The sequence below is a fragment of the Rhagoletis zephyria genome, unplaced genomic scaffold (genome assembly GCF_001687245.7).
Source record: "Rhagoletis zephyria isolate East Lansing unplaced genomic scaffold, Rhagoletis_zephyria_1.1 Rzeph_scaffold_00199, whole genome shotgun sequence".
In the NCBI taxonomy this organism is placed as follows: Eukaryota; Metazoa; Arthropoda; class Insecta; order Diptera; family Tephritidae; genus Rhagoletis; species Rhagoletis zephyria.
The window spans coordinates 267,374-279,771 of record NW_016157283.1 but is presented as its reverse complement, the minus strand read 5'-3'; the positions used below and the strand labels follow the sequence as shown (position 1 = coordinate 279,771).

Genomic DNA, 12,398 nt, shown 5'->3' with positions numbered 1-12,398 from the left:
TTCAGATTTTCAAGCAACTTCGAACTTGCACTTTGATAAACTAAAATTGAATGGATTATTAAACTGCATACTTGGAATTTTTCTAAAAATACTTTGCCTATATTGCGAAAAATTCACTGTACCAATACTTTTGTGCGTTACTGTAAGTAAATAAAACTTTAACATTAAAAAACCAAAAAAAAATAAAAAATTTTACAATATTTCAAAATTATTTTTCGAATCATAAATGTTTTATGATTAACAATGTATTTATATATTTTTTTGGTTTTAGATCGCTTTTGCTTTCAGCACGAGGTATCGTTTTTTTACTTTCTATTGTCATAGCCATAACTCCCTCCCTCTCTATTTTTATCAATCAATCAATCAATTCTATATTTTTTTTTCGGCAATTTTCCTAATTACAAGTAGAGCTTTATAAAACTTTTATAACACCAAATGTTTATCAAGCTTAGGATTTTGTGTTACCCGGGCAGGCTTATTAATTTAACCAGAGAATATGTTTTCTTTATTAAGTTTACCCAGTTACCCATTTTAAACTGCTGCCTGTACTGTCTCAGCGTTTAAAACTTGTTGAATTTGTATAAATAAATTTAAATTCAGATTTAAAATTTTTTTAAATTTTTTTTAAATTTAAAATTTTCGGTAAGGAATAGGCGAGTGGATGAAAAATATAAAACGGTAAGAACGGCCCATATATATGTATATGAAAGAATACACACATGAGACGACTCTAGCCATTGTGTGTCACTCCTTTAAATTATAGTTATTTTTTTTTTATTGTATTAAAAAAACAACGTTCGTAACACTTTAGTAAATATTAATCCGTATATTAACTTAGTATATATTAAAGACTAGAAAATGGCCCGGTGAACTTCATATCATCTATAATTTGTTTGAATTTCACTTTGATCAATTATAACAAATCTTCAAATGCAATACAATGAGATCACTAATACTGCCTGCTGTTATAGCTGATAAAATATTCCACACCCATGAGATGTGCCACGCCCCATTTTACAAACTCATTTATATACATATATCTTTCCACAAGCACCTACCATAGGTATCTGTGCATTTTAAATTTCGAGTTAATGTGACTATAATTCCGAAGTTAGAGCTGATTAAAAATTTTCACTATGGGAGGTATCCCCCATCCCCCTCCCCCTTGGCGAGTTCCAATTTTTTTGCCCTATTATAGGTCCAGGAGTCATGGAAATACTTTGGCAAAATTTTATTCGATTCTGTCCATCCGTTTTGGCTGCAACCTGGCACATACATACATACATACTTCCACAAGTATATAGTAGATTTGCTTTGAAGCGCCCTCTTGCGGTTCTTTAAATAAAAAATAGATATCAGAAATGAATTTTTCATAGCACAAAACTCCGGAGCATAACTCTATAATACAAAAAAAAAAAACATTCTCAACACTTTAGTAAATATTAATCTGATTATTGACTTAGTATTAATTAAAGATATTTTCTTTTAAAATTGCGCAGGCTCGAAATTGATTTTAGAGCTATGGTCTAAAGGGCTTTTTTTCTTAGAATTCTATGCAGAATCCGAATCTGCTAGGAACGATGTCGAAAAAAAATTGACCCGCCCTAAGTACATACATATATATTTTTATATTCCATGAATTGGTTAAAGTTTTTGTTTTATGTAGGAACTTGTTTATTTGTATTTTATTTGTACGAAAACATATTTATGTACATACGCTTTTCATGTATGTAAATCCAAATTACCAAAGTTTTTGTTTTGTATAGTAATATCAGTAGAAGATTGACCTATCACAGAAATGGTTTGTATTGATCGTATATCGTAAATTTTTGCATCGCACCGGTAGTATCGCATCTGTTTGAGGCCCCCTTAACTTTCAATACGTAGGCCGATGATTTGTGTTCAAAAAATTTAGTTCGGATGATTACTTTAACGTGGCTTCAAAAACAAAAATCATAGAGAAAATATCCAGAAGGTTTAAGAGTTGTAAATTAAATTTAAATGATTGCATTATGAATTTCATTATGGAAATGGTAACCGACAGTGGACAGTGAAACATACATATATCCATATCCATATATGCATAATTTGTGTGCAAATTCTATTAATATTAACTCATAAATGGGTTTGGTTTCACTGTTTTGCAGATGTTATTAAGGTCTGCCAAGCATAAGGTATTAAATAAATATATATCGAAATAAAATAGTGGAGTACATCTCCTACATAAATTCTAAGCATATTTAATCAACTAAAAAAACTAGAAATTTCTACAAAGGGATGCCAACCTTCCTTCGTAACACAGGACTTCAAACCAGCGTTCGAATAACCGGTGCGGTTCGGTCAAATTTATTAGTTCGATTAATACCTAATAAAACGAAAAAGTATGCAAGACGCACAGATTAAAAAAGCGGGTTTCTAATGTGAACTTACGGAGAAGAAATAAGAACCATTTTAGTGATTTTTCTTTACAAACCGAACCGAACCGAACCGGTGTTGTTTTCGGCTAGGTACAAATACCAAAACTAGAAGTTTCAGTTTAAAACTAAGCTCCGGTTAAAATTGATTTTCAGCCCTGTTTAATTGAGGCCATGAGAGCAGAAGTGGCCTAACCCAAATTTGTTTGTTTGTACTTACCTACTTAAAATAATATCAAATGTGATAAATTTTAAAATAAAAGTCGCTTACTCTTTAATTTTCAGATACAGAGTTGCTTAGCTTACCATCAAATTAAGGAGTAAACCACCTTTATTTTAAAATGTATCACGTTTGAGAGTATTTTAAGAAGTTAAGTCCAAAAAAATAATTGGTCACTTCTGCTCTGATGGCCCTAATTATACTATTCGATTAACACATTGAGTGCCGTGCTATATAAAAAATAATATTTCCGACTAACAGAATGGTATTTACTAAATTTTCGTAAGACATTTTTAAAAATAAGTTACACAGCACCTAGTACGAAATATACACAATTTAAGCAAACAAATAAAGATAGTTAGATGAATAAATTGGTTACGGCACTTGACGTGTTATAATCGAATTGGAAAGCTTGAAATTATAAATACACCCAGCAAAATAATTATGTATATGCGTTGTGTTTGATTTTCACTTATTAATAAATATTAGTCGATATACGGTGCTAACACTGTGTGTTCCGCCTTAGTATTTCGAATGAGTCAAGTAATTTCGGGCCGAATTCACAGTACGTAGTTAAATCACTGTTACCTTAACCACTAACCAGAGTTTAACTGCATCCGTATTCACAGTCAACATATCGGTTGAAATTATAAAACTTCGAAAAATTAATATTTTTCTATACAAATTTGAACTTTGTTTAACTATGTTTATGTACATTTGAAAATGACCATAGTAATTATACGTAATAGTGCTGGCAACACCAAATCCTGCTTATAAGTAGTTTTTTTTTTAGTCAGAAAAGCTGACTGTATCTAAAACAAAAGAGAGTTACGAGAAACCCCAACACGCTGTGCATACATACATTGGTATATATTTCGCTAGTTGTATCTTTCAAAAGATTGGAATCCCTGAAGATCTGAGACTCTTTTACAGAACCAATAGAAGCACTGTCTCAAAAACATCTATGGGCATTTATTGAGAACTGATTAAACTAATTGATTGATTAAACCCAATATAAAAAAAGGAATAATTACTAAATTTTCACATCTCTCTAGCTTAGTGTTTTAAATTGCCAGCAAAATCGCGTTTAGTCATAAAGACTATTCTATAGGCATGCTAAAAATGCGAGCGCAAAAAAACGACTGAATTCAAAGTAGTGCAATTCCCACGATACTAGTAGCAGTTCGCCACTTCGCGTGACAGCTGTTTATCAGCCCTAACTGCACGAGTTCCGTGGCGAGCTTTCAGATAAAAATGAGAGTCTCAGATCTATTCATCTAAGCCCTGAAGTACGAATGAAAGCAGCAGCTACGTTTATGACACGCCATTCTCAACACCACCTTTTTTCGCTAAGCTGTCAGCTTTCATTTCCATCGATATCATTTTTTAGTGGCGCAATCAAATCTGGACTAACTAACGATCCCACGGCTGTTGAAGTCGTTGAAGCAACAGTAGAATTTCCGCCACTATTAGCAGCTAACATAAGGGAAATCCTGGTGGATCCTTCTGAATTTCGCTGTTGCTTTTGGTTACGTTTAACCGTGCGAACGGTGTTACCCTTCGCGGTTGACATTACGCTGAGCTGCCTCTTTAACTGACTTTGCGCACCTTCAGGGCAACTGTCATAGCATTTAAATGAAGGTGTCGAAGGGCCTACTGATGATTTGGCATTTCCTTGGGTGGTTTTGTTGGCATCCGAGATTTCAGTAATAACTGTTTTCTTGCAATTGGCACAACAGGGACAATCACAGGTAACAGTGGTGCAAACAGATAGCTCTGATTCTAGTGTTGGTAGTATTTGTGCGGAAGGCATGGTTTCAGTAGACTCAGAGATCTTGTGAGTATTATTTTGAAAAAATGTATTATATCGCAATTTGGTTACGTTTCCCAAAGAATTTTGAGGACTTATATCTTGTAAACTAACATGAAAGTCCTTGCCCCTACTGCCATGCATACTCCATTCCTTTAGTTGGTGCAAAATGTCCGTCTGTTCCTGATCAGTGAGGTTCTTTCTTTGGTGTGGTGATGTCACATCTTTCGACGGGTATAAATATGATGTCGATTTCGAGAAAGCGTTACATATGCCGGATGGAGACTCCTTGTGGCACCCAATGGCATCGAAAGTTTTGTGTCGCTCAAAAAAATCGGCCATTTCACGAACCTTCCCTTCCCCGAACGGTTTAGTAAAATGATGTACCTGGCTAACGTCAGTTGGCTTCGAAGTTTTATATCCTTGTGAGAGGGTAAGTGTGGTTGTATGCGAATGACAAGCTGAGGATGGGGGTGTGACGACATCGCCCTGGTCAGCACAGTGTGGGAAATATATATTTGCATGGCTAAGCGAACGGCGCTCTGGGCAATAGTTATGGACAGTTTCAGAGGAACTTTCGATTTCACATACACTAGGAACTTTAATTGTAACAACTGTGTTGGTTGTTGCTTTTGCTTTTGTTGGTGGATTACCTCCTGATCTGGCATAGGAAGGTAAAACAGAAGTGCGGGAAGCAGTAACAGGCTTAGGAAGAGAGGTGCTCGTGATATTTACCATATTACAGGGGTTTTGTAGATTAGCGGATCTTTTTAGATTGGCGCGCTGTTGGTTACCGCTGAGCCCGCCGCCAGAGGTGGCACGGATTGCGTTTAGCTCCCGCTTTGGCCGTGCTACCGTCGTTCTTGCCATTGGCAATTCAGTATTTACATTTGTATTGCGCATTTCTTTTGTTGTTAACGGAGTTTTTTCTAAGGACTCATTTGAAGAACGATTGCTATTCGATCCACTGCCAGAGTTGCTGCCGGTTGCTATGTATCCAGATGTCGAACGATTAGAGTTCAGTTCACGTCTAATCTTTTGTATAAAGGGAATACGTTCACGTTCAGTTTTATCCAATGACTCAGAGGATGAACGATTGCTGTCGAGACCAGCTTTAGCATATATACTTATCGCGTCGTGTGTGTGGAACTTTCGATTTATTCCCGTCCCCCGGTCTAGCGAAATACTATCCCGCCTGCGTGCCTTTGTTTCTTCTAAATCAAAACTAACGGTTTTACGATAACCAGAGACATTACGACGTACACCACTTATAATACCAGTCGATGGTTTCGCAACATGTTTTACAGGCTTCTGTTCCACCGGAAAGTAGGTTCGAACATCATCTGTCGGGGAACCATCATCTATAAATGGAATATCATCTGAGTCGGCAACTGAAGCTATGCCGTCTTCATTCAGGGGCTGATGTGCCTCATTATAAGACAAGTTGGTGAATAATTCATTAGTGGAGCGCTTCTGTGGATCATTTGGGTCAGGCTCAGGGTCGGTATACTCCTCAATGTATATTGAAGGAGGTGGTGTGCTGGTATTCAAAGTACTATTAGTACGCTGCCGTACTGGGCTATTATGAATGTTATTATGATGAACGTTGTTGAGGTTATTCTCGCTAGATAGATAGAGGCTGCTCACTGAACGTGCAATGGGACGCGTGTCCCGGTATCGGGGATCAATGTGGAGCTGATGACCTCTGGCGCAAAGCTCTTCTTGCAACGATGATGCGCTCAAACGACGCACGGGCGGAGATGACGAGCGCAAACAAATTAAAGATTCACGTCGGCTGCGATTCAAACTGTCATCAGAAACCGAAGCAAAGTAACGATTGGTGTACATCGAGTGACGCCGTTGATCGTGGTATGCCGTCGCTCCTAGCTCCGATTCTACATTGAGTTTAGTAAGCCACAATTCAGAAATATTGTGAAATAAAATTGTTGAATTGTTGGAAGTTTATTTTGGTTATTGGCAGCATGTAAGGGAGGAGTTTAGTAAAAAAGCTATTAGCATTCATTGTCATAGATTAACGCTATTACATCAAGGCCCTTTATTACATCTAGCTTGCGCTTACTGCTAAATTTATAGCGAAAACTACCCTAATTTCCGAATATTTAGTCACTTAACTGATCTTTAATGCTACGAATCTGTACATCATCAGTAGATTTATAATTATGACTTACCTCGCGCTATTACTGGGCTAGGCTGCTGTAGCAGAGTTGCTAAGCCATGATAAATAGCCCCTTGTTTTGCTACCTCCAAAGTGACTATCGGTCCCGTGCGTACGAGATAGTCTGCCGCTCTGAAAAATGTTAAGAGTTAACATATTTGGTTAAGTTACCAATATCGGTCCTTACTTTTCCTGAGTAATGCCAATGAGGCTCTGACCATCAACCCGCAAGAGCTGATCGCCTGCTTGCAGACGGCCGTCGGCATCAGCGGCTCCGCCAAGCACAACACTCTTTATATATATGCCTAAGCGCTCCTGGCCTGCTCCTTTTGCCGCGACAATGGACAGACCCATACCATTTGCATTTTTATGCAACTTTATCACCTGGACCTCCGGTTGCGGTAGCTTGTTGGACATAGCGCTGGAAGACCGGGCCTGAAAGTAATAACTTAAATGTTATAATTATGTTTGGTTATTATTATTAATACCAACATTGAACTGGTGCATATAAACAGTCCATAAACCAATAGAAGTAGGTTGCGCAGCCAGGCGGCACATGCCTTGTTGTTGTAGTGGATTCAAAAAGTCAACTAAGCCGGATGGTATACCGCGCACAACATCACAGCTAAAACCGTCGTCGGGTAGCAGCAAAGCTAAATGCAATTCTGGTGATTCCTCTAGACGAACCTCCCGACCATCGGATCGCGTGAGTTCATCCGCTACCGACTCAGCCATTCTTATTGCAGTGTCCACAAGATTTCGAGGTATCTTCTCTTGTTGCAGTAATGCGGCCATTTGTAATGAGTTCAAGCGGAAGCAAGAGCAAGCCAATTGTTGTATCTCCTCGACAGACGACTTGGGCGCTTGGAGAAACTGAGCGCATTGGTTTATTTTCGCCAAATGGCAATCAGCAGCAAGTTCCAGTCCTTGGCGCTCAGCCCATAGTTCCAGAAGTTGAAGCCGTTCCAACATAACTTTGCCCCATTCTGCAGTACACATGTGCGAGTTAGCCACAATCTACAAATCAAATGAGTCGTGGAAGTTTATTACCGTTCACTTTGTTAGGTCGTAAGTGAGTATAATTGAACTTTATTAAAGGGTAAATCAAAATGGGATCAATAAACTTTCATTGCTCACCGTATTAAAGCAAATCACATTGATGTAATGGAAAAGCTGGCTAAATAGTTGGATTGTTAGAGCTGCATTCACGCGGCAACGACGCAATAGTGCCATTGCGGAACCAAGTACTGTCAGCACCAATCCCGCGGCCGAGTCATGGTCAATGGTTTCCGAAAGGAACTGATTCAAGGTTTGTGACAATTCCAAGCGGAAACAATTCACCAGGTTACGAAATGCTGTTTGGACACTTTCCGCCAACACTTCTTGAGCTTGCACACTAAATGCACTAATATGACGATCTGACTTTAGAAAGTGAAGAAATTCCGAACTGTTAGCCATCCAAAAGGCTAAAATACGTGCATCAGAATATTGTTCTTGTACAACAGTGTAAATCAAATTTGCGACATGGTGTAGGAATATTGTTAATTTATGGGCTCGTTCAGTCGGCTGCAGTTCCGGACGGTAATGAGTCGAAGCACGATACCTGTGGAAATCCGTCACATAGTTTTAACATTATAATATATATTAGTGGATAATCGATTTCAGAAAGTATTTATTTTTGGCAGGTCTTCAATGATTTATTTTACTTGTGCTTATTAATTCGGGGTTTCAAATAACATCTGAAAAGTATAGAATTGAAATTGTCCCTTTTGGTGGGAATAAAATCCGTTGAGGACCAATCAAATATCGATTCAACACGATACATTGGTTTATGAGATGTGAGATAGGGCCATTATCGCTACTCGCTCTTTTAAAACGAAATCACAATAAGGCGTACGCATTGCATTGTAGATTGATAATGCAGGGGTTCCCAAACTTTTTTCACCGCGGCACCCTTGTCGTGATAAAAAAAATTCGCGGCACCCCTACTCTTCAAATGTCTACGAAAACAAGAAAACACAATGCAAACTTTATGCTCCTTTAGTTTAAATGTGAGGACTGAAATTGTTTTGATGACTTCATTATTTCCTTTAAGTTTATTGGGGATTTTGACAATTTTACCCTGAAATCATTTGACGCTGAATGCTTGCTGGTGTATTTGTTCTTAACCTACTTCACAAAAAGGAGAAGACTATCAATTCGTCGGAATATTATTTTTTTTTATTTTTTTATGTATGTTACCGCATAACTTTGGACCACGTTAACCGATTACTATAATTTTATTTTTTAGGGAAAGGTATGGTCCCATTCTAATTTGGTTTAAATCCGATCAATGGATCATGAAGAAATTAACGATAATCTTGAATTTTTATATGAGAATTGAAGTCGGTTTTGTTTTTTGCTTAAAACATACTTGTTTATGTAAGCATTTGTTGAAAATGCAGTCTCACATAGAAATGTAAAAGTAAAAGTCACTAGTATTTTTACTGCAATCTTGCCAAAATCACTGTTTTCTGCATACACTTGCATCCAGAGCTCTCTTGGCTCCCTTCGTAGTATTTAGTATTCAAAGTGCTGCCTTCACTGATGTCCACAAGGTTATATAAAGCTTAATTTGTCATCTCAGTAGGTTTACATTTCGGGTCACATGGGTTTGTTATCCAGCTGTAGACACCCTCAGAGTCAATGTTGGGAAAATATTCGACAATGGTTATTTCTAAACCTTCCAAGTTAACGCTGGTAATGCGCGTTAACGCTAAGCAAATCATTTTTACAGTAAATTTCACGAAAGTAAAAAAAGTGAAAAATGATTTTAATTTTTGAATTTAATATGGAAATTGGCAGAAAATAAAAAATGATTTTCCATTTAACTTGCTAGTAGCCGGTTACGCCGGTGTTATCAATTTTCTTAGCTTTACTTCGAAGTTGCATACGTTTTTTATGCAAACTGCTAGATATTCTAATAGACATGTTACCAATACAAAAAAAAATGAAACAAGTAAGAAAGTTTAAGTTCGGGCGGGGCCAAACATTAAATACCCGGCGCAAGTATTAAATATATGTTTTTTCACCTTTCCGAAAGCTACCGCTACATGGTAAGCCAGGGTGTATCAATTTTGAGTAAATTAGCGTCCTTAAATTTCGAAATATTGAAATTTCAAGCATTTCTGAAATTACCGTTATATGAAAAGCGGCCGTAATTTTAGTCTGATTTCAATAATTTTCAACGCTTTGCTTTTATGTGGCAAGCACAATAACCATACCGAGTTTGGTACAAATTGGTAGAAAGGTTACCGAGATACATATATGTGATCATAAGTGGGCGGTGCCACGCCGGATTTCCAAAATTTTATCATAAACGTATTTCTTGGTAAAGAATTGTTGCAAGTATCAAATTGGAATAAATTAGTTTTAATATTTACTGATTTATCGAAGATTTTGTATTTCTCTAAATTACCGTTATATGCAATGTGGGCGTGGTTATTGTCCGATTTTAAAAATTTTCGGCCGTTTGCTACTTTGTACCAAGGCCAATAACTGTGCCGAGTTTGAAAGAAATTGGTGCAGCGATTACCATGATATACACATGTAACCATACACGGTGGGCAGGAAGCGAAGATAGGTTGCATAAAAATGTCGACAAAATCTGAAAGCAGGGTTGTATTTGTTGATATCTTAAGGTTAAGAATCCGCTTAAATTGAAATCCTAGCTGCTCCTGTTTTAAAGATATCCACATTTTATATACTTCTGATAGGATATATTTGCAAAAGAGGAAGGCGTACTTCTCGATAATTAGAGCATATTTATACGAAAAGAAATCTCATACAAATCTGTTCCCCTTTTTTAACTCACTAAAACGGATCAAATCAATGTGAAACATTTCCATTTTTTCCTACCGAAAGAATAATTGATCGAGATTTATTGGGCGCTACCGGTATACAACTTAGATAAAACACCACAATTACCTTTTTCTGTAGCGTGAACTTTCCCATTACAAACACTTTCAATATCGCAATATATGTATGTATGTATACAATATTGTATGCTATATAATACGGTAGTAATTTTTTATTAAAGGTTTGTTGCTATAAGCAAGTAGCGCAGGCAAGTCGCACTGCGCTTGTGCAAGAAATAAAAATGCTCTAACTTAGGCCAACGGTACTCCTCATAATAAGTAAATAAATTCAAAGCTTGTATGAGATTTATTTTGGTATTTATGTACTCTTCTTTCAGGAAATAATGACTATTGTACATCCAGAACACAAATGCGATCATAAAGAAAATCGCATAAAAGTATGCGCTTTGTGTGTAGGGCTGCCAGACGTCCCGGTTTTCCCGGACATGTCCCGGTTTTAGACTATTTGTCCCGATGTCCCGGTCCAACCTTAAAATGTCCCGGGTTTCATTTAAGTGTCCCGGCTTTCGATTTGATTGCACAAATTTTGCTTAAAAATGACTACGCTGAGAGAAAAAACGCGTTGTAATATTAAAAAAAATTGTATGAATTTACTGGGGAAAATAACGCATAGTAAACATGAATATTTTTTATTTGATTATCGTTTTGAAATGTTCGTACTTAAAAACAATACTTTCATACCATGCACACGTGGTGTTGAATCAAACTGAACATTTGAATGCACATTTACATGTCTGGCTGTAGCTGAGTGCACGAAGATGCTTGCCACAATTTGCTAATTTCCAGAGCGTCAGGGTTCAAATCCCATTACAGACAGCATGGAATTTAAATAAATTTTTTTTTTAACTTAATTATGAAAAAGCATCCGTTAAGTGCAAAGCGCTTCATTTTAATATTGACGTATTTCAATTGATATACTAAATACTAAAATTTGTATACTTAAATTATTACGAGTTGGGTTGGTGCTCTTTCATATGCGATTTTTTTTTTAAATGTAGCACGTTTTGCATAAGCAATAGTTGATGATTAATATAAGTATGTACCTAAATACGTTAAAATGACATGCACAGAGTTTTACAATTATAGCAAAAGCCAGAAGTTTTGAAACAAGCTCACAGCAACGAAACAAATGACTGATATTTTAATGTTACCCTGTATTTATTTTTTTTTTTCGTGAAACCTAGATTACTTATAAGTACCGTGCCGTGCAAGTCTGAAGTTACCAGAAAATTTCGTTGATTTTTTTCAATTATTTATTTTTTGCTGACAGTGTCTTCCACATACAAAAAAATGTCGAACATAGTTTGTATGGAAGAAACTCTCAGTAAAAACAATACCAAATATATTGCCTCGTTCAAAGACATGAGCAAAATCGTGAATACATGGTTTTCCGCATAACAAGCGGATCTTAGTAATTTTGACAAAAATCTTAACGAACTCCGCACAGCTTTGAAAAGTACTGGAATTTCTCAAACTGTCAAAACCCATTTTATCCTTAAACATTTAAAGCAATCTATTTCATTCTTGAATAACGATGGTTTAGGATTATGGTCCGAGCAGGCCGGGAAGTCAGTTCATAGGGAATTCATTAAATTCTGGGATAGATTCAAAATAAATATGATTGATAAACCAACTTTTGTGAGTCGCCTGAAGAAAACTGTAATGACATTTTCATTCCAGCATATATAAAAACTTAACTAAATAATAAAATATTTGAATACTAAAATGTGTGACTATATTATATGGTAAACCAACAAAAAAAATAAAAGGAAACAAAAAACATATATAAAAAAATAAAGCAAGAAAAAATATAAAAAAATAAAACCAAAAAAAGAACAAAGAGGTGCAAAGTAAGTTGCCT

The 12,398-nt window shown here is 36.4% G+C and overlaps 1 protein-coding gene across 4 annotated transcripts in view; it reads right to left on the bottom strand.

Annotated features, from left to right (window-relative positions):
- Window positions 1-12,398, bottom strand: part of cno (adherens junction formation factor afadin) — a 379,548-nt gene that overhangs the window by 101,318 nt on the left and 265,832 nt on the right. For all 4 annotated transcript variants that reach the window (XM_017609197.1, XM_017609198.1, XM_017609199.1 and 1 more), the window contains 4 exons: window positions 7,758-8,223; window positions 7,113-7,637; window positions 6,808-7,055; window positions 6,634-6,752 (listed from right to left, as the gene is read on the bottom strand). In XM_017609197.1, the coding sequence (XP_017464686.1) occupies window positions 6,634-6,752; window positions 6,808-7,055; window positions 7,113-7,637; window positions 7,758-8,223 (1,358 nt within the window). The remainder of the gene's footprint in view (window positions 1-6,633; window positions 6,753-6,807; window positions 7,056-7,112; window positions 7,638-7,757; window positions 8,224-12,398) is intronic.